Source organism: Struthio camelus, chromosome 1 (genome assembly GCF_040807025.1).
Source record: "Struthio camelus isolate bStrCam1 chromosome 1, bStrCam1.hap1, whole genome shotgun sequence".
In the NCBI taxonomy this organism is placed as follows: Eukaryota; Metazoa; Chordata; class Aves; order Struthioniformes; family Struthionidae; genus Struthio; species Struthio camelus.
In genome coordinates this window covers 68,825,113-68,851,345 of record NC_090942.1, presented here as the reverse complement: position 1 = coordinate 68,851,345, position 26,233 = coordinate 68,825,113, and the positions used below count along the sequence as shown (strand labels likewise).

At 49.9% G+C, this 26,233-nt stretch overlaps 2 protein-coding genes across 17 annotated transcripts in view; both read left to right on the top strand.

Moving 5' to 3' along the window:
* The window catches only part of LOC104147282 (sodium- and chloride-dependent GABA transporter 2), a 36,094-nt gene extending 24,561 nt beyond the window's left edge, over nt 1-11,533 (top strand). For 4 of the 5 annotated variants that reach the window (XM_009679851.2, XM_009679847.2, XM_009679850.2 and 1 more), the window contains 8 exons: nt 2,274-2,377; nt 5,304-5,428; nt 6,050-6,162; nt 6,808-6,945; nt 8,374-8,476; nt 9,130-9,230; nt 9,653-9,823; nt 11,014-11,533. In XM_009679851.2, the coding sequence (XP_009678146.2) occupies nt 2,274-2,377; nt 5,304-5,428; nt 6,050-6,162; nt 6,808-6,945; nt 8,374-8,476; nt 9,130-9,230; nt 9,653-9,823; nt 11,014-11,133 (975 nt within the window). In that variant the 3' untranslated portion in view covers nt 11,134-11,533. Of the gene's footprint in view, nt 1-2,273; nt 2,378-5,303; nt 5,429-6,049; nt 6,163-6,807; nt 6,946-7,831; nt 8,477-9,129; nt 9,231-9,652; nt 9,824-11,013 lie in introns of those variants that run through there. The other variant, XM_068946945.1, reaches the window with a different exon arrangement.
* A 5,491-nt stretch (nt 11,534-17,024) lies between these two features.
* LOC104147283 (sodium- and chloride-dependent betaine transporter) overlaps nt 17,025-26,233 on the top strand; it is a 44,828-nt gene continuing 35,619 nt past the window's right edge. For 3 of the 12 annotated variants that reach the window (XR_011141628.1, XR_011141623.1, XR_011141629.1), the window contains exons 1-4: nt 17,025-17,314; nt 19,025-19,123; nt 20,036-20,192; nt 21,856-22,002. The gene's annotated coding sequence lies outside the window, so the exon portion shown is untranslated. Of the gene's footprint in view, nt 17,315-18,872; nt 18,940-19,024; nt 19,124-20,035; nt 20,193-21,229; nt 21,631-21,855; nt 22,003-26,233 lie in introns of those variants that run through there. The other 9 variants (XM_009679856.2, XM_009679852.2, XM_068946841.1 and 6 more) reach the window with 9 other exon arrangements.

Genomic DNA, 26,233 nt, shown 5'->3' with positions numbered 1-26,233 from the left:
GATGGTTGACTGTTCCTCCCTGTAGCTTTCGTCTCAGCCGGAATGCTTAGTTTGTGTCTTTCTCCTGTTTCCTGGCTATCATGAAATTCTTAGGTAGCTGATATCTTTGAGGTTTCTACCCACTGTTAAATCTGGTTGAAACAGGCTAACAGGGTCCAATGTTATGGCAAAGGTGAGGTGGGCAGCTTGACTTCATAAATCTTGTTATTTCAACAAATTGAACTAAAAAGACTCTAAAAACTATGAGTTGCTGGGATTCAAGCTAGAATTTGATTAAAAAAAAAATAGAGCTCTAATAATGAATGGCAAAAGAAAATACAAACCTAATGAAATCTTTTACCTTGACCTATTAAAAGATGCTTAAGTTGTTGATGCAAAGGTGTCAGCTAGTCCTGCTGACCTGAAAGCCTTGCTTTGCCCTAAATGCAGGTAAAAAGGGAAGGCTGTAACCCCGGCCACCCACAAGCAGTCGGTTTAGCAGCAGTCTTTAACAGTCAGTTCCAAAAGGACTTTGATCTTTCCAATCTTTTTGAAATAGAAAAATTAACTAACATTTTGCTCTCCAAACCTCTCTTCCCCCTCCGGTCCTCCAAAAAAAGTAAAATGCAGTGAGGTCAATTATTTTTTTCAGTTTCTCAGTACCCAGAATTACCTATTCCAGTCCAACCTCATCATCTGTTTCTTCCCGTTTTACATATCAAAGATTTGATCTCACTCTGTGTGGAATAGTGAGCAGTCTTTCCACTGGCTGAAAAGAAGGCGGGCCTGAACATTAGCTGAGTTACTTGCAGGACAGTCAGTGAAAGCAACTTCAAATTAGCCCTAACAACGTTTAGGGGCTTTGCCTTCACTCCTTACAGGTTGTGCTGCTGTATCTTGCCAATGGAGCTGTGGGTAGGGAGAGGATTTATTCTGTGCAGCTGTTTCTTGAGCTAAAACAGAATTTTGAGCTAAACAAGAAGTTTAACACCTCTTCAGAACAGCCATCAGCCTAGGAGCAAGAACAGAAAATAACTAAACAAAACCAGTGATGGCTATGGAATCAAATAAATGCTGAGAGATATCCCAGTCCGGGGGAAACAGTGCAACCAAATGAACCAGAATGGTTCTGGAAGGAAACAGCGCAAGCATGGGGGTGGAGAAGTGTGTATGTGTTTTATGGGGGGAGGGGGGACAGAGAGCAAAACATCCACCTTCCATTTTGACCTCTTGCCACTTGGCCAGTATGAGAGAGGAAAGGCAGAACCATCCATTGGCAAGGGTGACTGGAGCAAAAGGGGTGATTTGGCAGGTGCTGCTGCCATTACCAGAGATCACAGAGATATGCCCTTAGGACCTGTGGTTTTGGCCAGCAGGTACTGGTGTGATTCAGAGCTCACTGAAGCCGCTGGGATGCTTTCCATTGATTTCCATTTGTCTCAGATGGGATCTTGGTGCTAGGGAAGACTCACTGGCACCACTACTTGTGGGAAGAAGGGTATGAACTGAGATGCCTTAGCCAGATGCAAACTCTTCTCATTTAAAAACTTCCCAGTAATACTTTTTTTATGCTTTTCTTTCCTGACTAGCTTTCCTTTTATCTCTAGTAGATGGCTGCACGTCAGCGTTAGTTGAATGATTGTCTTATCCACAGTTTTAAATCCCCTGGGGAGCCTTAGGGAGAAAGATGTTATACAATAGAGGATTTAATTAATAATCTTTGTCATTGTTTCTTTCCTCACTGTTAATTCCTCCTTTTACTGTTCTCTGGAGAAGATGGTGGCTGTGGTTGCATCAGTGACTACACACAGCTAGGCTTTCAAATCAAATTTGGCATTGACAAATGTCGGCCTTGGAGCACTGGCACGTGATCTTGACAGCGAGAGTGGAGTTCAAAGGGGTCTCGTGGGACTAAAATCATTCTTTTTTTTTTTTCTTTTAGGAGCTGTCCTTTACAACGAACTCAGTTTATTTCCAACGTTCCCCTCTTCCCCAGTTAATTTGTTTTCAAGTTTTGGAACCTTTAAAATCAGTGCTTGGAGCCAAAGGCCACCATCAGGAGCTGTGCAGCTCTTACCACCCCAGGGTGCTTTGCTGAGGACTGTAATTCCTGGCACCGTATAATCTGGTCTTAGCAAAGGCTTATATAAATATTGAGTTTTATTGACCTCCTGAGCGCTTACCTTTCTGCTGGTTACATGAGCCCCAGGTCTCTGCCTTTTCACGTCAGTGTGCTGTCTGCACTCTGTGCTGGCCTTATCTTCTTCTTACCTGTATTTACATCTCCCTTGCAGGTCTGGATGGATGCAGGCACTCAGATCTTCTTCTCGTATGCAATTTGTCTGGGATGCCTGACAGCTCTGGGTAGCTACAACAAATACCATAACAACTGCTACAGGTAACTGGAATGCAGCTCTGCTGTCTAGAGCCTTCCCTTCCCTGAACATCAGTGCAAACCGGCTGGTCAACTGCTGGAGGCAATTGGCCATTCGAGGTGCCTTCTTTTCCCTTTCTACTCAAGGAATAAGAAAACTCTCCCCAGGTATTTTCTCTGAAACTTTTTTCTGTTGCCATATTGCCCAAATCCAACTCTATGCTTTATACCTAAGGGGAACGCCAGGAACTTTCTGGCCATGTCAGAGATGACAAATTCCTTCTTCCACCCTAGCTGAGACCCAGCAAATTCAGATCCCTCTTCGTCAGCTTTGTTATCCCAGGCCACACCCCAATTTCTTCTTATCAAAAAGGTGCACGAGTAGCTGTAGAGGAAGCAGAGCTATAAGAGCTAATGGCTTTGGACTGGAATCCTTTCACCTTGTAATTTACCATTCTTCCTATTAGTTTGGACTTAGTATCTTGCACAGTCTTCAGTGTTCTTTGTTCCTATGTGCTGTCTCTGGCACTTGTAAACCTGCAAATATGACTTCTGCCTCTTGTGCACTCTTCCCATGCAGGACTGCCCTTTGAACAAAGACTGACCATGCTACCAAATTGAAACAGGCTTTTGAGTTGAAGTGGTCAGGTGAAAGCAAACGCATTTCGCTGTAGATGTGGCCAGCATCTGCAGCTGGGTCTCTAGAGGCAAAAGGCCAGTGTAAGTGAAAAAGCCCAATAAAACTACCTGCCTCTCTTCTCGCCATTCCTTTGCTGGCCTTATTGCTCTTGGCCCTGGATTCCCCTGCCTTTTAAATTCTAATTTGTTGTCATTACTGTGGAAGGTCCAGGCAGACCACCAGGCTACATGGTCCTTGCATCTTTATCTCTCTCTCTTCATCCTAGAAGTTCACTCCTGCTATAGGATGCTTCTCCAACAGAAGCTAGGCTGAGACCACTTTTTCTTTTTGTATCCTTTCTCCTAAACCCTGTTTTGAGAGAAAGAGCTGCGGGAAAGGAAGTGATAACAGATCTGGCTCTGACCTACCTCATGCCATTGGGCACTAACCCTCTGCATCTCCAGTCCGGATGTGTAACATGGAGATGATGACAAGGGCTGCCTAGCACCAACGTTGTAAAAAGCTTCTGTAACTTCAGGTGGGAGATGCTATAGAAAGGAGAGAGATGTCTGCACAAAAAAACCCTTCTGCTATTTGGCTATGCTAGGGAATTTGTTTCTTGTTTCATTGTCATACCTCTGACAGTCCTATTCCCCAGGTGCGGACCCAGTTCTAATGAGTCAGTCCTATATTCTTGAGCCTCGGTCTGTGCAGGAAGACAGGGCCAGTTTTTAACAGGACAGAAGGGCTACAGTGTCATGCTCCACTGAATTGCAACAGGCTAGATGTAGCCACTGGTGACCTGGGGAAAGAAAGGGATGCAGGAAAGAGGGACTGTTGTTCATGTGGCAGTAGTCTGAGACGGCATCGAATGGCTTGGACCGTTTCCTCTCCTCCAGGACAGTAAGGAGAATCACCTGGGTTCAGAGCTCTCCCTCTGGTGAAAATCTGGGGACCCCTGTTTGGCCATTCCTCACGTAACCCTCTACCATGACATCCCCTTCCCACCCTCCCGGGTGAATTGAGAGCACCTCCTAGCCCATGCCTCTCCCAGAACGGTTTAACCTTTCATAAATTCATCTGGCAGAAAGAGGGAGAAACACCAGGAAGGAAGAGGAACTATCTGAGGTAAATGGGAGCTTGTATAAACTGGCTGAGAATATAATTTGGGTGAAGAGTAGGTGGTTTCTAGCAATTGGAGAAATGAGTTTCTTGCGTGGGCTTCCAATTGGATTAGCTGAGCCTGGCAGAGCGTGATGCTCTGTGTTGGTAGGGCAGTTCACCCTGGAGATCTCTTTCAGCCTCTCGTGCCTTAGTAACCCAATGGAAAGGTAGATCAATGGTCTTAGGTGCTGTACAGTCCTGGTAAAGCAAAGTGCTGTGTTTTGGAAGGAACAACCTGAGCTGTTCACGCAGTCTGGGGGCTCTGCATGAACTGCAGTCTCTCTCCAGAAATGGTTGCAAACAGTGATCTAGTTAAAGGAGGAGCATGAAGCCAAAAAAATGCTAGATACCTGAAGAGTAATGCAGCAAATCACTCTAGATTTACACAGTAGCATTTAATAAAGTCAGAGTAGGCCTTTAAATGCTAGAAGTGCGTGTTCAGCTTGGTTCAGAATCTCTTGTAAAGATGCTGCAAACGTTGTTGTTGTCCCTAGAGTTGTAGTCATGAGAGGCCTAGGGAGACTGGAGTGTGAAAAGGAGTCGGATAGATAAGAGATATTTAGTTTAAAAAGTAGATGGATAAGAATGAGGTGAAACAGAGACAAAATCGGATAGAGCAGAGAAAATAAATTGGATGGCTCCATTTATCTTTTTCTCATAACGTGAGAACCTGGAGAATGTCTAATAGCACTGGGAGCCAAAAATGTATAATGGGTGTGAAAAATCTATTAAGGAAAAATACATCTACCTCTCAGCCAAAAATAATCTCTGGTACTCTCTGCCACAGGACATCAGAGGAAGCAGGAGAAAGAGAGAGAGGAAAAAAAATGAACCATTTAGATGGGTAGCCAGTCTATCTCTCAAGCAAGCAACTTCAAGAAAAAAATTTACACTGTCTTTAGCGGAGGCTTTCGCTGGGGAGGCTCCTGCTTGCCCATTTTGGGCCTGTCCTTCTGCAGCCCCAATGCCAAGCAGATGGCCAGGGCTGGGTGGGGTGGGGGGAGGTGTATGGCTTTGCTGCTTCCCTGGGGTGGCCAGGAGCAAGACCTGCTGAAGGCACAGTGCTGGGGTGGCACAGCGGGGTGCAGCCAGCACGGCTGCCTGCGGCTTGGAGTGGCACCTTGCCTCCTGGCCCCTCCGGGTGATGCTGCACCTTCTCTTCCCCAGGGACTGCATGGCTCTCTGCTTCCTCAACAGTGGCACCAGCTTTGTGGCTGGCTTTGCCATCTTCTCCATCCTGGGCTTCATGGCAAGGGAGCAGGGTGTGCCCATCGCCGAAGTGGCTGAGTCAGGTGAGTCGGGGTCACAGTGGGGGACGGGCATGCCTGCGGGGTACCCTGCAGTGCACCCTGTGGGGTAACTCACCCTGGAGCGATGGGCGTTGCAGGCTCCTGCCCATGGACAGCTCTACTCCTTGCCTCTGAGAAGCGCGGAGAAATGAGTGCCAGCTATGAGACACATAGAAGTATAGCACTGGCTTCTCTCTTGCCTGGTGGGGTGATGGACCTGCAAAACACGTGTCCTCGCTTGCGCTGTGCTTCCCAGGACTCAGAGGCTTGCTCCTGCTCCCAGCCCTCATGTTAGCGGTGCAGCAGTTGCTTGCTGTGCTTCCTTTCCCTCCCTCCCAGCCAACCCCTGCTGTGCTTCCAGCCCCTTGACCCTGGCTGAGGAGCCTGGGCCTCCCAGAGAGCAGCTGGGTATAACTGGAGTGAAAGGCTACATGGGCTGTGCCTTGCACTGAGGGGGCTGCCCCACGCAGCTCTGGGTGTGCAGGTCTTGTGCTGTGCACCAGCACCTGCTCTGCTGGTGCTGGCAGCGATGCTGCTTCCCTGCCACTGGGGCAGGATGCAAGGCATCTGGGAGCTTCCAGATCTGCTGTCCGCTGCCTGCTTTAAATGCCCTTCTCCTCTCAGGGCCTGGCCTGGCATTCATCGCCTACCCTCGGGCTGTCGTCATGTTGCCCTTCTCCCCGCTTTGGGCCTGCTTCTTCTTCCTGATGATTGTTTTGCTGGGACTGGACAGCCAGGTAAAGGCATGGAGGGCTTCCCTGCTGGACAAAAAGCATCGTCCTTTCAAGCTGGACACGAATGGGTTCAGCTTGGCTGATGGAGGAAGGCATGGGGGAGTCTGGAGCAGCTTTCCCTGCTTGAAAGCACAGCACCATGCCCAGGCAGCTGCAGAGGGTCGACAGCTGGTGGCTGGAGGGGGAGGTACGAGGCTCAGAGGGTTTCAGACATTGGGTAAAGGGTGAGGGCACATCTAGGCCAGACGCAGTTCTTTCTGCACAGAGCAGTGACATTCAGAGGCAATAACCGAGGTCCTGGGAGCAGTGTAACTACCTCAACGTGGCCCTGCACTGAGCCAATGATGAGGACTAAGCTCCACGCAGGTAATTAACCCCATGCCACGCACTGTGCTCAGTCAAGCAGCCGTGACGCTTCCAGGGCTTAAGTTAGTCTCTACATGACAGCACGCGGGTCTGGTTATGCTCTTTGGACATGGCCTGGACATGTTCTGAAGTACAGACAGCACCAGTAGTTATGGCTGAGATCAGTTTAGAGGTTCCTCCTGGCTGAGGGGAGCCTGCCCTGAGAGTGGTAGGCTGGATTGAAGCCTGGGGCTTTAGCCCAGTGGGACAGGCTGATGGAGGTGGGAACTCTGCTCTTTGCAGTTTGTCTGCGTGGAGAGCCTCGTCACAGCTCTTGTTGACATGTACCCCACCATCTTCCGCAAGAAGAACCGCCGGGAAACCCTCATCTTACTGGTCTCCGTCTTCTCCTATCTAGTCGGACTGGTGATGCTCACGGAGGTATTTCGGGTTGTGGGGAGAGTGAGGAGTTTGGCCCTGCACCCTCCTCCAAGCACCTGTGGGGCACTCACTGGGTCTGAATACTCTTCCCAGTGGGGGGCAGGAGGGAGGCAGTGGGTGGATGGTGTGGAGGTGCTGAGGCTGTGGGCTAGCTGGTGAGCTGGCTGGCTTGTCCAGTTGTGCGGTAGCTGGTGGGAGAGGGCCAAGGAGTCTGGGAGCAGTGGACCTGGGCAGCCTGGGAGGTGGTGGTTCCCTCTCCCTGTTCAGCATTGCTCCAGTGTCTTTGCATGTTGTTGGTGGCTCTTTGCTGCTGGGTGAGGTTTGGGCACAAGCCTCTGGCCACTACGTGACGTTAAAGAACCCAGAGGGTATTTTGGAAAAGTGGCTGTGAGCTCTGCCAGCACAAATCCTTCCCTTTCTAGATGGCATTTGCATTTTTCCCTTCCAGTCCTGATCCCCTGTGCTATTTATACATGCTAACACATCCCTGACACCTCACCTGCCTAGTATGATAATTAGAGCTCCAGGCAGGTGGTGATGTGGTTCAGATTTATCTTTACAGCTAGCCAAAGCTTTACAGACGTACCCTGTTGCACGGTTGGGGGAGCACCTTTGTTCTTCTCTTTCCTGTTGGATGGAGCTGCATGAATGCTGGGTATCAGGAAACCTGATGGGCTTGAGTTTCCATTACGCTGATTTCTTATATATAGCCCTCTTTGTGAATTGTGATCAATTGCTTGGAGTTAAAACTGTTCTGGTTTAAAATCTTTGACTCCTCGTAGCAGTGGGAGGGGTTGATGCTGCCCTGATGCCTTTTCCTGTTTCCATCTTCTGTGTCCGTTTGGGCCTGATATTGAGAAAGTGGCCTGTGATGTTGCATCTGCAGCTTTCTGTCTGGACTTAACTATGGACCTGTTTTGTAGACTGGCTTGCAGAATTGGGCAGTGAAACATCCAACTGCTAGCCGGTGAGCGCACAGCCATGGGTACTTGCAAAATTGCATGCGTGTCTATTTCCCTGTGCAAATTAGAAGGCTGAATTTAGTCAAGTGCATTGTGACTCTTAAGGGGGTCTCCACCCTCACTTGCAACTACAAGACTTGTTTTTTTTTGTCCTGTCCTGAAATAGCCCCAAGATCTCCGATGATCACTCCCATCTCCTGTCCTCCCTGGGACGAAGAGCTATAGACAACCCTGAGAGCAGGGAGGTTTTCTAGGGCTGCTGCATGTCTCCATCAGGCTGTGAGCACAAGGGATGTGGCCTTTGCTGTTGGTTAAAACTGTTTCCCGGAGAGGGGGAAGGTGCCTCTAGATTGGGGAAAATTTTTGAGTTTGACTCCTGCTCTGGCTGTAGCTCTTTGCCTGTCCCTGATTCCTTTCCCTTCTCTTCCTCCCCTCCTTGCCTCGCTCCCTGCTTGGCCCTTCCCAGGGGGGGATGTATGTCTTCCAGCTCTTTGATTACTATGCTGCCAGTGGCATGTGCCTGCTCTTTGTGGCCGTCTTCGAGACCCTCTGCATCGCCTGGGTCTATGGTGAGTATGAACCAGGGGGGCAGTCCCCAGCTCTGGTCTTTCATGCTCTTGCTTGGTAGATCCTCAAAGTGCTAGTCCATAGCTCCTCTTGGCAGTTGCTTCACAGTGCAAGGCAGCCTGCTGAACCCTTGCTTTGGTGCCCGTGGACGCAGCTGGTGGGGCTTCCTCACAGCAACACCTTGGGAGATCTGCTTGGCAGATATCCTCAGCATATTCCTACGTGTCCCTGCTTTTGAGCTCCCTTCCTCCTTGGGGCTTAGAGCTAGCTGGCAAGTGATTTCTCAACCTGTACGTGGAGGAGCCTGAGACTGACATTTCTGAGAGCCCTCTCCCAGCCTTGCCATTCACAAGGGATTGGTAAACCTTAGGCTCAGGTCCCAGCCTGGGTGATGCCTACTGAGGGGCTGGCCATAGTGACCTACTGTGCTGATCTGTGGCGGGTTGACAGTACTCCAGGATGTAGATCAAAGCTGGCCACGCTCCTGGTGAGATCCCTGACAGGGCTGCTGGCTGTCCTAAGGCTACCGCTAGGTCTCCTGGGAAGCCCTGACCAGTGGTCAAACGGGACCCCCACTCACTATCCTCCCCAGGCACACAGACTATGCTGCCCTCCTTGCTTGGTAGTAATGAGGCATCCTTCCCCTCTTCTGCAGGTGCCGAGCGTTTCTATGATAACATTGAAGACATGATTGGGTACCGTCCATGGCCCATCATCAAATACTGCTGGCTGTTCATCACACCGGCAGTTTGCATGGTGAGAGCCTGAAGGAAGAGGGGATATGGGGCTGGGCTTCTGTGAGGGTAGGGAGATAAGCAGAGCTGGGTGCCTCTGAGATGTAGATACGTACAGAGGGATGTGTGTATGTATAGAGGCTTATGTGGCCTGCACTTTGGGAGCCTGTTGCTCTGCATGTGTCTGTGGCTTTTGGGCAAAACAACGGGGAGCAGTGCTTGGCTCAGCAGTGGCAGTGGTGTCTGCGGTTGCTGGGGTAAGCTGAGAACAGGTACCATAGCAGCAAAGATGGCTTGACTAGTGTCTCCTGTGTTGCCGTCCTGGGGACCTCTTCATTACACTGACATGCTTTGTGGAGGTGCGGAGTTGTCAGGAAGGACCTATTTTGGCTAACAGTGCTGATTCGCTTGCTCTTTTTCCCTTGGCCCCTTCCACCCTGCCAGGCAACCTTCCTGTTTTCTCTGATCAAATACACCCCGCTAACCTACAACAAGAAGTATGTGTACCCCTGGTGGGGAGACACCCTGGGGTGGCTGCTGGCCCTCTCCTCCATGGTGTGCATCCCGCTTTGGATCATCTACAAACTCTCCACCGTCAAAGGCTCCCTCAGAGAGGTGAGGCTGATGCTCTGGGATGGAGGGCATGGGTGTGCTGCTGTGTTTGAAGTCCAGCCCTGAAGAGGGGTTGTTTGTTGCAGATTAATGAATAGGGATACTAGAATTAATTGACTCAATGAATCAAGAATCCGTTGCTGTAACAAACTGTTGGTTTTATTGAGTGCTGACTGGCTGGAGGGCTGCTCAGAGCTGGCTGTTGCCTCTTGGTGCCACTTATTTATTGCTTCTGTCTCTTTGCACGCACCATCAAAAATCAGCTCCTTAAATGGTGAGGATAAAGATGATCTCTTTGACTCAGTTTGGAGGCTGCCCTTGACTGACACTTGGGGACTTGCTCCAAGGAAGCTCCAGGTCCTATGAGTGCTGAATGCACGGCCCTGGCACTGAGCGCCCCAATCCGTGCTGAGCCTGAAGGGATGGGGTGGAGGGAATCACAGAGAGTCTGGAGTTTATGTTGCAGCGTCAGTAACCTGGTGCCTGCCCTGCACCGAGAGCTGCTGCAACCTGTGCACTGGCTGCTGTGGATCTGTCTCAGGAGAGCAGGCACCTGGCAAAGTAGACCTTGCTCTGGACTCATCCTGTCCCTGCCATGGCTTTCTGGAGGGGAAGAGGAGGTTTCACAGAAGGCCCTGATCCCCTGGTTCCCACCCATTCTCTGCCTCCTGCACGTACTTGGGAATGCGTTGTGACAGTAATGGGGCCCTGATCTCTGTGGCCAGGGAGAGGTGGGTCTGGCTACAGGAGTAGAAAGGGCCATGCTGCGTGCCACAGAGATGGCCCCTTGCACACTTGTTTGCCCAGCTTAAGCCAAACCTGTGTGCACAGGCTCTCCTTTTGCAGTATGTGCTGAAGGAGGGGATGACCTACCGGTACTTTGGCAGCAACCTTCACTTCGATTGCTTTCTAGCCATGGCCAGGAACAAATGGGTGAACAAGCTTTCCTGTTGTGTCTCAGATCTCCCAAACGCTCGGTGCTCATCTTGAGATTGTAGTAATTGGTTCGAAGATCTGTTTGTTCTCAGACACTGAAGTGATGGCTGCCTCTATTTCAGGATGCCCTGGCATTTAGGGATAGGACTTGCAGCCCTGTCTGTTTGGCTGAGTCATACCAGTGACTAGAAGGGGAGGGCCCAGAGCACTTTTTTGTGCTGGTGGAGTGCTGTTCAGTGCCTGCCTTTGTCTTCCAGAGGCTCCACCAACTCACCTGCCCGCTTGAGGACTTGCCTTCCAGGCCAGGCATGGGACAACCCCTTCCCTCCACCAGAGCTGGCCTCCTGATGCTGACAGAGCTCGAATCTCACTGCTAGGACCAGTGTGGCTCTCCCTCCCTCCCCCCAGGATGGTGTTTATACAGCCTTTACCACCTGTTGGATAATGCAAGGATTCTTCACTCATCAAGGAGAGAGGGATTTCTGAGCTGAGCTCCCTTCCTTGGAAGATTTGAAGAGCTGAGGAAGAGGCTGCCGTGGAGATGGCCTTCAGAGGCTGTGGAGTTAGCAGTGCACCTTAATCCTCTCCTTGGAGAGCGCTCTAAAGCAGCAGATCAAGCAGTGGTGTTCCTGAGAGTCCTCGGCCTTTTCGTGGGCAGAAAGGAAGGACTGATCCTGGAGTGGAGAGTGTCAGAGAGTCTCAGAGGTGTTGTTCCTGTGTGGACTTTGGGAGCTTCTCCATTCATTCCATTAAATCCTTGTTTTTTCCCCTCTAGAATCACTCTGTGTCTCAGCTTTGTCTCCCCTGCATCCCTTGCTCATGGCATGTTAGGTGGGATGTGCATTAGTGCAGCTGTGCTGGGCTCTTTTGCACTGGCAGAGAAGAATGGGAAGATGGCCAAAGAAGAGGAGCCTTGGTTAGTGAGGAAAGGAAAATAGGGAACATTGATTAGGAGGCACCCTGTAAGCAGTAGGCCTGGGATACTTAGGTGAAGTAGAGAGTGTAATGCCACCTTCTGCTGAAGAGCCAGCTCCCAGCAGAAACAGTCATGTGGCTGATGAGTCACTGGGCTATTCCTGGGGTCTGAGAGAAGTGTGTGGGTTTGCATTTTCTTCATGCAAGTGGAGGATGATGAGAAACTCCCTCATCTCCACAGGTCTTGTGTCATTTTTGTGCTGACTGGCTTCCAGGTGCTTTAGAGACAGTTATTTTGGTTTTCCTGCATATGGAAGGAGGGCTGCACAGCTGAAATAGGACCTGCATGTCATGTCACCTCCTATAGCCACAAACAAGACCCCTTGTTTCCAGGCTATTGGGGTAAAAATAATCAAAGAGCTGGTGTGTTCAGTGGTGTAACCTCAGTATCTGAGGAGGGCAGCGAGAGGACATGTAACCCTGGGAAGCTGGATAACTCTCAGGTAACCCTGAGAAAGCTGGAGTCTAGGAAGACCTGACTGAATGAACGAAGGCACTTGGCTTTTCAGAGCACACGTGGACCCTGGTGAGTGCTGGTGTATGGCCCAGTCTTCTGGGACTGCTGGTAACATCCGGTATGGGGAGATTAAAGCAGAAATTAAAACAATCCATGCAATTAGCCACAAGGTGGCCCCAGGACTTCACCTACTGCTGGGAGCCCAGCAGCAAGGTGCAAGGGGAGGTCCTCCCTTGGATTTGCAGCTGGACAGGCACGGGACACAGGGTCCTCATGGGCTGTGAGGGTGGTCTGGGCTCCCCGCCACCCACCTGCCCCCTGTGTCTTGGCACAGTTGCTGAGCATCCTGCTTTTTGCCTTGTGGGGTAGCCAGAGCTGGGATCCATAGGGACTTATGTGAGTCTGATTGGTAGGTGGTCTGGGTTGCTGTAGGAAAGGGTGCAAGAAGGGTTAGTGAGGTCCCTTTCCTCCTGTGTGGTATCAGCTCTTACTTTTCATAGATAATGGGATTCAACACAAGTTTTTCTGCTGGCTTTTTGTGTGCATCGTATCAGAAACGCCAGTAGCAGATATTTGTATCCATGGAATTCTAATCATAAACACAACCATACTTTCATTTTCCAGTAATACCTATAGGAGGTCTTCCCCATTGGGAAAACATGTAGAACCTGATAGAAAATAGTAATTGTCTACAGTTACCTCCAAAATGTAGGTGATGTAGAAAGTCTGCTGAGCTGCATTTAGGCAAAATGGAAGTCAGTTGAAAGGTTTGTGGCTTGCTTTGCTTCAAAACAGTCTTGTGTCCAGTCAGTTGGTCACATGGTTTATTGATCAGGTTATATATGATCAAGGAAAATTCCTAAGCCTGTGTTCTGAAATGACTTAATTGCTGTAAAGTTTTGGATGAGACAAGCAGGTCCGATAAGCAAGAAAGACAAAGGGTTTTTTGTAAGAAGTTCTTAAAGGACTGTGTCTTATTTGTAACAGGAGTTTAGGACTAAGTATTGGGACCTCTGCTACCTGGCTTGAAATGCACGCCAAATATAGTTTGTTATTCATTGAGCAGATTGACCTTCCAGACATGACATTTTTTCATAGCGTTTTTACAACCCCATGGTTAGATCACAGCAGTAGCATTCACCAGTTTATAGTAGGGAATTTTCATTGCATTACACATCAGTAATACTGCTCTTTTTGCAGTCTATAGAATGCGTCATTACTCACACCTTCTCCATCTGGGGAGGCTCCGACATCACTTCGGATAGGAGGCATGCAGTTCTTGGAAATATTCTACATTCGGAATTCAGAATCTGCTACTTAACTTGAGAAGTGAATCCATTAATTTGAAGAAAATGGAGATGATTTTTCTTTTGTGGATTTCTTTTGGGGGGAGAGGGGGGGAAGGCTCATATGAGAAGTTTACCTAGAAATTAAAAAGTCCCTGAGAGTCTGACCTGGGTTGTTAGTGCTTAGAAATAATGTCTGACCTTTCCATCCATCTGTTCATGAAAATCGTGCTCTGCTTTTCCCACACTGCAGTGTTTGCATCAGTGGTGCCTGGGGAAGAGTCTCAGCCCTCTGACCAGCGGAAGAAAAACTGGTGATGCTCTCTTTGCCTTTCCTGGGGGAGGTGCCAGCATTGCTAGCAGAAGCAGAGGCTTTAGACCTTGGGAATGGACCAGGATACATCTGCTTCTCTGGGAAGCAGCCCGAACCCTGGTGTTGCTAGAGTATTTGAATGGATGCCCTGAGGGGTCCTCCTCTTTTTGCCACTAGGGATACGAGAGTTTTTCTGAGGCTGGTGAGGAATTGTGCGCTGTTAGTAATATTGCAAGTTTAGATGACAAGAAAGGTGAATGCATAGGAGAAGTCAGGGAATGGTGCATAAATGGGGAAAATACAGCATGATTAGCATCTTACATGTGGGATATTTAATCCTGTGAATCAGAGATTCCCAAATAATCTGTCCTACAGGCCAGTGCAAATGAGCATATCCCCCAGAGCAGGGTATTTGGAGTTAGTGTGATTAACAGACTTCACGATGGGGATCTGCATAGCACAGATAAGAGGAGCATATGTGGGGAAGCACAAAGAAGGGTTTAGAAAGTAATTACTTTAGAGAAGTCACCTAGTGACTTGGTCTCCCCTCTTTCCCATCTCCCCTGACCAGAGCTGAATCACTTTGACCAGCAACATGCTCTTGTCAATCCCTGCAGATCCCTCTTGCATCCTTGTGAATCATAGATGTTTGCTATCATAACATGCATCCTACTGCAACTGGTTCAGCTACCCTGGGAGGAAAAGAGGAAGCAAGCGAGCGTCTGCCTATGTGCCCTCTCCCTGCCACTTTACTGAGCTGGTCTTTGGTCTCTGATCAGCAGCGAGTGTTGCTGTTAGACTCAGAGAGGGTGTTAGACAACAGACATCCCCCAGCATTTGTAATCCTCCATGCAGATCACTTACATTGCCAGCCCTGGCCGTTTGTCCTTGCCTTGTTATCTCCTTCCGCCTGTGGATGCCGTGGAATAGGAGATGTCTCACCTCCATGTACTTCTGAAGGTGGAGACGCTTGGCAGCCTCCTCTTCTCCTGCGTTCAAGCAAAAGGTGGGTAATGACAGCTGTGCTAAGAGGAGGCATGGTGAGGCCCCAGTTACGGGCGGCTGGTGCTGACTGTCAGAGCAGATTAAGGTTCTAGAGGGCCTAATTAGCATTTGTTGCTTTGGTTATGTTCGCTTGTGATTAGTTATGGTGAAATTGTTGTAGAAAGTCACAGGCTTACTTAAGCAGAAATTAGCTATAAACATTAAAAAAAAATTATAAAAATGCCTAGGGGAAACTCTTCTGGCTCCTCTAAAAATATAGCATTCAGTTGGCTAGGCAAATTCCTGATTAAGCAAGCAGCTGTGCTGTGTCTGCAGGGGAACCAGCATTCCTCCTGTTTCATTAACAAAGGTGTCAAAAAATGGGATTATTCTGATAAGTGGGGACAGTGGTGGCCTCTCCCACAGGCAGGAGCTGCGCTGCTGGGGAGCGTCCCCTGTTTCTCCTGAGCAGTGGCCAAGGAAGGTGCCTGTAGGTGTCTCAGGGATGCAGCAGGGACACAGCTGGATAGAGGCCATAACAAATGTTTGCAGCAAAATACCCTGACACCATTGTAAGGGCAGTCCTTCCAATCTTATAAACTTCCATTTGCACGAGAGCACTCTCAGCATCATCATTAGCTCCTCAGCAGCTTCCCTGGTCAAAAAGCAGCTAGAAAGAGAGGCAACACCTGGAATAAGTGCCATTTCCTGTCTTGGGCAGCAGGAGCTGCCATCCCTGATGAGCAGGGTACCGGGCCTAGGGGCTGGGAAAGGTGCTCAGGTGCTCCCACCATTGGGAAGAGGCTGTGTGGTTGCCAGGGGACAGCAGGACTGTGACCCCAACCCGCCTCCAGCCCAGGGCAGGAGCAGGCTAAGGGCTCGGCCCAAGGTGACCTTGCACAAGCAGGGCCAGCTAGGGACCTGCCCCCTTCAGGAGCTGGTGGCCCAAGCAGCTCCCCAGCTACCACAGCAGAGGGATCCCCTCCAGGGAGCCTGCTGCTGCCCAGACAGCTCTGAAGGCTCAGATGGGTGGTTTAGATGCCATCGTGTTGATTACCCCTCAGCTCGTACAGGAAGGAAGCCAGAGGAGATGAGTCCACGCAGCTTGCTGGAGGCAATCTCGTGTCGGAGGGCTTGCTAACGCAGCAGCAGTGCTCATCTGCCAGCCCTCAAGCAATAGAGGAGGCAATGTAGAAGCTGAATCTACTGCTGCCTGGCTGAGGGGATCTGAGAGGGTTTTGAATGCGTCCCGAATTTGTTATAAGCGTCTCTGCCATTCTGGTGTCTGAGCACTCAAGAATAGCCTCACCCATGTCCTCCCCAAGTCCCACTGCCAGTGGGCCTGCTGCTTACTTCTTCCCTCAGCTACCTGGATAGCCTTGTTTCAGGATGCCCTTCCCTGGATTTGCATTTATTCCCCACGTGGGATCTCCTTGGGCTATTTCCAGCCTGTGTTTCTGAGCTCTGGCATTGCCTGAGACTGAGTCTATCGCTCCTCTCTTAGGCTTGCTTGCAAATCTTGTCTTGCTGGGTGATTCCTCTGCTGCCCATCCTGGGAAGCTGCTTTTGCCCGTAGCAATGGCAGAGGAGGAGTCTGCAACATGGGGAGATCTGTCGCTGAGTGTTCATCTTTCTCGTGGATCTCTGCTGTGGAAGTCAAATTGCCACACGCTTTAATAGGCCTTTTCTCTACTTGCACAGTAGTGCATCCCCAGTTACCTGACCAAGGCCTGTCTCTGCAATGGCAATTAGTAGTCAGGGAGTGGCAATTAGTAGTCAGGGAGTGTGTTACCCCTTGTCCATCCCCAGGACAAGGCTTAATGTGGACTTCACACTCCTGCAGCTGAGCTGGTCAATAAGTGATTTCTTTTTTTAAATCTGGACAGTTACATTCATGCCTCCTCAAGTGGAGGCTGCCATGGCAGGATAAAGGTGCCTCATGCCTGTAGCAAGATTAAAACCACAGAGAATTATTATCTAATAAGAAACTCTAAAGTTTGAATTTTGTATCTTCTGGTACCTTCTGGGCTGAAAAGTAGAAATCATAGTCTTTTTCCCTGATGGAGAAGGATCCTTGCACATTTTGTTGTGATAAAGGTTTCATTTGGGTTGACTTCTTTTTTGTTTTTCTTTAATGTTGCAGGTCATTTCCCATCTGCAGTTTTGAAAAACTGTGGTGTTCTTGCGAAATACTTCAGTGTAGATAAATCAAGTTTTAAGGTCAGCTCTGCTTACCTGGCCTTATCTCAATCCTTGTTTCATACTTGGACAACCTCTGTTGCATCTTTTCACCAGCTGCACTGGGTCATACTGGTGTCCCTGGCAGGATGAGCAGCAGTCCTGCCCTTCGTCTGAAGGGACTGCAGCAGTACAATGCTTGTGTATAGCTAGCACGCAATATTCACGATTTAGTCTTTCAGGACTTGAGATACGGGCCTAAAGCCAAAAGATGGAGCCTGACCCTTTGGATATTGACTCTGGCGCATTCAAGAGAAGTATCAGCCATCATCTCCTTGTCTGGATCTACTCTATCAGCCCGAATGGTAGGTGAAAGCCAGTGCCATGGAAAGTGGTGTGCTTGGGAAACTGAAGCCTGGAAATAGGCTTCTGTGCTCACTCTTTTTTTGCATGGCTGCCAGGGAAGAGGCATAGCCTGTCCGAGCTGTTGCCCCAGTGCTGCTGCCCTCACAGCTGTGCTGCCAGACTGGGGTAGCTGGGATGGGGCTGGCTGGCTCAGAGCTCTCCGATCCCCGGGGACATCCTCCAGCCCTCGCCCTGAGCTGATCTGGCTGCTCTTTGGGCTACCCAACAGGATGGGCTCAGAGACTAGGCTGGCCTTAAAGTGTTTGCTGAGGCAGTAAATAAATGCACCCCAGAGTAAAAGGAGACATTTTCTCCTGCTGCCTCAAATGCTGACCTCAGTGATTTATCCTGATGGAAGTGTCAGCCACAAGGGTTGACTCCCTTAATGTTCCCACACATCTCTGACATCGTTTGTCCCCAGGGCAATCTAGCATGCTGTAATATGACCTAATCTGCTTACTGCTGGTGTCTATGGAGGATTTTGTTGAGAGACAACATTACAAATGACCTCTATACAACGTGCAGTCACAGAAATGTACTGCTTCCCGCTATGAGGTGGTGAGGGCTTTTGTTAGCTCTCCAGTTCTGCCTGACAAGTTTTCCACTGCAGGGACTGGGGGTCCTCATCTGGTGAGCTCTGGCATAAGCGAGCAGGTCAGAGCATGTGCTGGACACGTTCTAGCTCTGATCTTGTGTGCTGCTTTGATTTAACCACATGGGTGCATGAAGAGGTCAATAGGAGTTTGGCAGGTACATTAATAGACAAAGCAATAGTCAGAACAGTGATAGCCCATAACAAAAATTACTGAGCTGAACTGTCTTGAAGAAAAGTGGCAGAACTGGAATGTCAGCTACTGGCATTGGTCATGAACAGCCTCGGAAAAGTGCAGTGGGGCTGGCACATGCATACAGACAAAGCTGCTGGGGCAGAGGGGTCGCTGCAAAGGCACACAGGGAATGCTCCCTTCTAGCAAATATGACCACGCTGTCAAAATACACACTCAGATAGTGTCTCTCCTGGCTGACAGAGCTCTCATAGGAGCCACGTTTGCATTCACAGTGTATGACATGGACGTGGAAGGGTCTGCCTGAGCCTGGGACAAGCTTTCACCTCCCCACCTGCTCGCTGCCTTTCACTGCACCTGCCTGGTGGCACCTGGGAGCCTTGAGCTCAGCCACTAAAGCAGGTTTAGTGTAACTGTCCTGGGAGGTGGAGATGGTTTGTTCTGTAGGTTTCCAGGATGCTTTTAAGGGATTTCATTATCCCTTTAAGAGATGTCACTGTCCCATTAATGCGTTGATGGGGTGCACAGCAGGCAGGCTGGGCAGCGCCATGGGGTCTGCAAGGCAGGAGCTCCTGCCTGGTGATTGTGAGGGACCTGAACTCACTCCACTGACTGCTGTCACTGGTCTCTGCAAAATTCTGGCTTTTGCCCTGCCTGCCTCTGGCAACTTTCTTTTCCTGCCTTCCTGTTAGGGCCACAGTTCAAGGTCTGGGGAGGGGTATTTTGTAAGGGAGCTGAGGAAATTCTCCCTCTCTGGTACACCTCCCTGTCTGCCATCTCACCACCTGGGTGATAAGTTGGTGGGGAAAGCTGATGGAAGGGGAGGGACCAGAGGAGGGGAGAGGGAAATCTTTATGTTAACTCTTACTGTCTCTCTGAGGTTAGCAGCACCTCAGTGTGCCTCTTGCGCGTTCAGTGGATTCCCTGCCTGGACTCTGGAGGAATGGGACGCGGTTGCTTGCGGGAGACCTGCACTGGATTCAGGTGAGTTGGGTGCTTGCTCATTGAGCAGGTCCGGCTGGATGTACGTGTCTTGCTGGGAGTGCTGGGGTCTCTGGCCCTCCCATGGGTAGCTGCTGCACATTGACTGTCTGCAGTGCTGTGGGGAGTAGGCCACAAAGTCTGCAAGGGCAAAAGCTTTCCGAAGTTAAGTAAAGGAAGAGCAAGCAGGAGGATGGGGAACAAATTATCTGTTTGGATCAGCCCAGGGAAGAGGTTTTTCGTTTGTAGTTCCTATCAGAGAGGACAGGCAGTGACACTGCTGCGGGGGTGCCAAGAAGCTGAAGAGCAAAGGGATGCCTGAAGGATGGGTAATTGGTACTGGAGGCTGCAGCAGCTGAGAGAGAGAGGGAAGGCCTCAGGCAGCAGAAAGATTAGGAAGAGAGATGAGAAGGGATCAGGCAGGGATGGAGATGAAGAGTGGGGATTGGCTAAATGAGAACACGTCCAGGAGGAAAGGCATGAGGAGTGAGGTATGCTGTTGGTATTTCAGCTCCTGTGAACAAGAGGCAGTGACAACCGCCCCCCACTACTGCTCTGCGGAGGGGCTGGCCCAGCCCTGGCCTATGGGCCTGGGGGCTACAGTGGTGTGAGATGTGTCTGGGGGTGTTTTTCCTTTTCATCTTGCCTTAGTGGCTTCATCAAAGTCCTTCCCAGTTAGGGGGGAAGAATTGGGCCAGGGAAGGGAAGGGAGACGGCATGGCTTGTGCCTGTGCTAACCTCTGGGGAACTGCGAGCATTACTTGTGTACAGTCCCAGGCAGGTCGTGTGGGTGTTTCATAACACCTGATCCATGTCTCCTTAAATCAACAGTGCTTTTAAAGTAATCACTACTAATCAGGACTTTCATCCAATGCCATTGGAAATGCCATTACCCCAGCTTTTCTTTTTTGACAGACGCTGATATGAGGGGCTGAACCTTGGACAGGACCTTCCCAGCCCTGCAGCAGCCCGGCTTTGCTGAACAGGTCGGAGCAGATGCAGTCCTTGCTGAGGGCAGGCTAAGGAGCCCTGTCTTTCCCTGCTGGTGCTCCCAGGCAGGGGTATAAGAAAAGCAAGTATCGGTGCCACAGATCTGGGGCAGATACAGCCCCAGATACAGCTGTATCAGATACAGCTCGCCTGGGAGAGCAAAGGTGCCCCACAGTCCCTATTGCATGGGGTGAACGGGACTGCACTCGTGTTGCTGCAGACACTGCTAGTGAGGGCTTACAAAACCCTTATCACATGCCTCTGCCTGTCCCAGTCTTATATGACATGCCTGTCCTGTGCAACTCCAGGAGACGACTGAGTCTACCTGGGACTCAGCAGCAGTGCCAGCAGCTGCAGAGCTGGCCGCTGAGCAGGATCCCAGGGTGCTGCACTCCCTGAGCAGGGCTGAACGATGGCCTCGGGGCAGGCAGTGGCCTCGGGGCAGGCAGTGGGCTCAGCGCAGGCTGCTGGGCGATAGTCCTGAGGTGCGGGGAGCCTGCATGGCGTGGTGCTGCCTGCAGAGAAAAGGGCTGCTCTGTGATGGCTGCACGTGCACGTGTACTGAGAGGTGCTGGGCTCTGCCAAACAAGTGGACGGATCCCTTTGCTCTCCAGGGCAGGGAGGGGTAAGATACTGTTTTATGCCATTACCTCACTTGCCTTTTGGAAGAGTTTTGCTTGAGTACTCTTCCCCCATGGTCCCCATCTCTCCTATCTCTGACTGCATGCATTCCCCAGGCTGTGGTTTCAGGATGTTATGCAGAGCAAGCCTGTGTGGGAGAGTTTAGCTAGAAGCATCTAGAGCAGTGAGCGTGAAGCCAAAATCTCTGCACTGCCCTTGTGCCTCTCTGGATCTGAGATGCTGGCTCCATACAGCACTGGCTCCTCTGCTCACCTGCCCCAAAACAGCAGCCCTGGGAAAGAGAGGGGGTTCAGATTTTAGGCACTGCAGAGGTTAGGGATATCATTTGGGCCTATATTCACCTGAAGAGGGTAGTTGCTTTGCTCCTGTACTCCCCTCATCCTGCAGCCTTCAGGCTCAGGCTGGCCTGGGTCAGCAGCGAGCAGCTGAGCCACGGCTGGGGCAGGCCAGGAGCCTCGCTCCCCTCATCCACTGGGCTGCGTTCAGTGACTTTGCTGCCGCCTCAGCATGATGGCAGCCCCATTGGCCACCGTTTCATCTCCTCTGGACTCTGCCCCTTCTCTGGGGCTCCTCTGGGCTGCACGGCAGGTCGCTGCTCCTCTGTGCTTTTCTCCATGGGTCACTGGAGGCTGCGCCGACCCCTTCTGTGCCTGTTTGCTCAGCAGATCACTGGAGCAACGCGGCTTTCAGCCTCTGTGTCGTTCACCTGGTTCTGCCCTTTCAGTAAGGGGCCGCACCAGTCCCCACACTCTGGCTGTCCCAGCACACCAGGTGCAACCACGAGACTTCAGCAAGATGCCTCTGGCTGCCCGGCCTGGGCATCAGGAGAGTCCTGGCTGATGGGAGTCCACCGGAGCTGGGCTGGGGGCTCTGTATCTGTAAGACATGCCCTAGGGGACCTGTCGTCCTGGTGCTCTGTAAGAAGGACGGATCCTGCCACTGCTGCATGCTATGGGGCCTTGTGCTATGTGGCCATGGATATGGCCAGGTTACGGGCTGAGTGAAGGTCTTGAGCTTATTTGGTGTGATGCAAAGGCAGAGGTGGGAGTCCTCCTCTTTACAGACCTCATCAGTTAGTCCTGTTTTTTTTTTTTTTTTTCCAGGATGAAGTAAGAAACCACCTCTGTAGCCTACAGCCAGGCTGGTGAGCCATTGGCACTTACAGAGATTGAACTATCACAGAGAACAAGCTGCACTGCATTTAGTGAGTAGTTTGGTGCTGGCCATCAGGAAAGACCAACCTCCGTTAGGTACGTGGGAGGCTCTCCTGTTTTGATAGCAAAAGACAGGGCAGGAGCCATTTGGTCCCCTTCTCAGCTGGTTGTGTGTGCTCTGAAGGATGAAGCTTTGTAATTTTTGCAGCTTGTATCACAGATGTACATGTCATTAGCATACTTACAATTGCTCCTTATCTCACTCTTGCTGGCGTCAGTAAGCAGCAAACTCCCTGACTGCAGGAGTGTTGCTCTTATTTCTTCCTGGAGAAAATGTAAGCAGGATCTGATCCTCTTTACAGCCTCCTGTGCCCCATGGACTTTGCCGAACAGATGCTTTGAAAATGCCCTATAGCCCACACAACCTGCAAGTTAATTAGAAGGTGTAAAGAAACCATCTAGCTTTCATCAGCTTGAAATGAAAGGCATTTTCATTTTGAGTGCTGTCCAGGAACTGATCGTTTTTTCTCTTGCTACGTGTTTCCTTGCCCTTCTCCTTTTAGCAGTTGGAGTGAGCTGTTCTGCTAGTAGTGTTTGGGTTTGGAAATGGCTGTGATTAAAGCAGCCAGCCCCGTTCACGTAGCTGCTCTTAGACTGGCTGAAAAATACTCCTACTGCTAATATTTTCCTATCCATCCTGCAGACATGACCTATTCCAGTGGCAGCCTTCATGCACTAATCTAACTAGGTTTGTTCCTTAAGCTGTGCTTTGGCACTGCTGTTCCTCACATAGTCCTGATTTTCTGTTTCTGCTCCCTCAGCTGCCCACTCCTCCTGCTGTCAAAATGCAATGCGGGATTTCGGCTGCCAACTAACTGCTCTTTCATATCATGCAACTGGAGAATTTTCCGTGTCCTCCTGCTCCTCCTTTTGTAACACAGCACAGCCTATTTTCCTTCTGATCCTTCCCTTCCCACTTTAAATTGCAGCTTACATGCTTGGCTGCTACTTGATCTAAAATAAAACGAAAAGTATAAATGCAGTTCAGCTGTCTGCAGTGTCACCTGCAATTCTGCCTTGTGATTCCCGCAGCTCAGACAGCACCTATAAGCATCCAGAGGTGCTTTAAATTGTGTTTCCTCTGATAAGTATTACCTTGTGCTTTTTAACAATGTCTCAATTGCTGTCTCATTGTCGTTTCTGAGATTTGTCCTCCTCTCGTTTACCTTGAGATAAAATAGCAGAAGAGGTCAAATGGAGGATGTTAACTTCCCAGCAGTAGGAGCTCTCTCTTGTGTGATGGTGATGGCAGGCAGGCGCAGTCATCTAGCTTGTGGGAAGAAAAGCAGCGGGTGAATCTCTAGTGGCTTCTTTCTCCAGTGCCAAAACCCCAGGCAGCTGCTTCCCATTCTTTCCCTGGTTCCTCATCACACCTGAGTAGCCAGCCACAAGCCCTGGATAAGCCCTTTTCACCTCAGGAGGAGCTGAGGATACCACTGTGCTTTCAAAGGATGCTTTAATTCCCCTTCAGAGTCCTCTCTTTCTGGTTCCTGCTTCTCCCCTTTAGTGGCAGCTGTTTCCAAATAAAACCAATAAATGCTATCCCCTTCAGATGCATTCTTGGCCTCCCTTGCCTTTCATGGCCCTACCTGAAGGATCCCACAGTGGCAGGTGCTGAACTAACGTAGCACGAAAAATGTAAGCAAGGAAAGACTGAACTAGCTCATTCAAGTGTTGAAGAAGGGAATTTGTTGGTGTAGCCTGTGCTTATGGCTGGCTGCAAGTTGTGTGCTCTTGTTTTAGTGGCTGGGAAAATCCATGCGGATTCTTATTTTCTCAGCATTAAATCTCATGAGTTAAAAATTGTGGCTGCCTCCATGTAGCATATTCCATACCAATCCAGGTACTTTCATATTGAGTTGCCTGTTACACTGGGTGGAAAAGAAGCCCCCTCTTCTCTGTAGGAAGATGACAGGCTGGTGGTAATATCTGCAAAGGATACTCCAGGCCTGGACAAAAGCACCTCTTCAAAGTGCTGAGGGAAGAAATGCAACAGGGCACCTCTGAAATAGAGACTGATACGGTGAGAGGGAACGGAGGAAGAAAGGTAGTGGTAGTGGCTGAACGGGCCCAGGAGAGGGGGTAGGACTGGAGGCAGTGTCAGACTTATCAGCGGGGAGAAAAGTCTGAGATTGGAGGAGTCAGAAAAGCAAGGTTCCTGCCTGGCTTTTTCTCCAAACTTAGGTGAGGAGACAGAAAAAGTGCAGACGCCAGGCATTGAGAGGGGCAAAGTCTTTTCTTCAGACTCGAATATAAAAAGCAGGAGAATCTAATGGGAGAGGAAAATGTCTTTGCGGGTTGGGAATGATGTAACACAGTGGGTGGCTGAGGCTGCTGTGGGAGAGTCAAATTGCTCCTAGCTTGAAACAAGAAGTTATTTGAGTCCCCATCTGGCCTGAGAACATATAGGGCAGGGGGCACAGTAGGACTGGATATTCAGGAACAGAGCCACGAGGTGTGTGAATAGGTTTGCTCTTAGAAACAGTAGGAAAAAAACAGAAGAGGGAAATACAGGGGATGTGTAATGCTGTGTGTTGCTTTGCCTGGGAAGAGAGAAGTTGGAGCTCATGGCATAAAGTGATGAAACGTGGGACACTGGCTTAGTTTCACCTCAGCCACTTGTATCCAGTCAGGATAGCTTCTTTCCATAGGCACAGTGCTTTCCCCCTTTTTAAAAAAAAGGGAATAAACCCACAAATGCAGCATCACCCCTGCTGGTCTGTTTGTCCAGGCTTGTTTTCCAGTGCAGTACCCCAGCTTCTGTGATTTGTGTTGACCTACCATAGAGTCAGAGGATAATTGCAAAGTCCAAGTCCTGGCCTAGATATCTCTAAGGTTAAGGCTGGTTAAAAGGTTGAGGCCACAGGCTGGCGCTTGGGGAGTTCCCTCCCTGGGGCTAAGTGAGAAGAGGTGGCTCCACATCTGTGATCTTCCACTGTCCCTATGTAAAACAGGTATAACACAAAAACATGCAAAACATAAACATTAGTAGAAATAGGCTGGCTCTTGGATCCACCTTGCATTAAAAGAATAAAAGTAAAGAAATTAGCTAAGTCCTCTCTTGTCAGCTTCTCATGACATCCTCAATAAGCCCAGACTTAAGCACCATCGTACTTGATAATGTGCCTTGGACTGCAGCAAATTGGAACGTGCCGAGGACTGTGACAGATCAAACACGTTTCATTAAGTATGTGTTATTTCTTCTCTCCCATTTGACAGCACGTGGAGCTCTGCTCGTCTCAAAGACGAGGAGGCTGTGCTGCAGCATCTGAATGAACTGATTAGCCAACTGGCAGGCTGTGCTGCAGATAGGGAACGGGGAAAGGGGCCTTGCTCGGGTTTCAGGAGCTGAGAAAAGGCTGGCTGGAGGAGCTCATATTTCCACCTCCCAATCAACCCAGCAGGCGAGCTAAGTGGACGGGCAAAAGCTGGGGTGGGGAGAACCGTCATGCCATGCTGGCGAGCCATCAGTGCCCTGCTAGCACTACACTAGCCAGCATTTGGGGTGCATGACCTGACTTAAGGATTACACCATCTTCTTTAAATGTGAGGTTAGAGGTAGGGCATGACCCTGCTGGAGGACTGATTCAGCATGACACTTGAGTGCAGATCCAGATATGCTGTGGAGCACAGTGGGTTTAGGGCTGCGTAAATGGTATCTGTAAATTGGCACTTGCAGCATACGGGTCACGAAGGGCAAAGGCTGGGCAAGGAAGAGAGGCAGGCTGCTCCATTAGCGCTCTGGTGTGTTTGTATTTATCACTTAAATTGACTGTGCCCACAGGCATTGCCCATGTGTAAGCCCTTATGAGAATTAACTCTAAAAACCACTCAAATGTGAGAAGGGACCAGAATTCTCTTGCAATGTTTTGGAATAGATAGCTGTATAGTCGGGTGACTGCCCTTCACTGACCTCTGCTTGCCCTCCTTCATGTTTTATGCTCCCCTGCCCGTGCTGCAGCTCCTCTTACTGAAGGCAGTGTTAATGCTTTTTGTAGGATCCAGTCCTCTGTTCGGAGTCTCTGGAAATCTGCTGCTGATTTCAAAGGGAATAGGATGGGCCCTTCGGCACCAGAGCAAACGGGGGAACAAAGACTGCTGTTGCCCTGGGCATTTCCAGAGCAGCTGGTATATAACACTGTGAAGTTTGTTTTGGCTTCTTTATTTTAATGGCAGAGGAAGAAAGTATGTCTTGTGCCAAACACGGCCTGCTTCATTTTGAATGTTCAGTAAAGCTGGCTTTTCATGTGCCAGTGCCTTTCCGTGC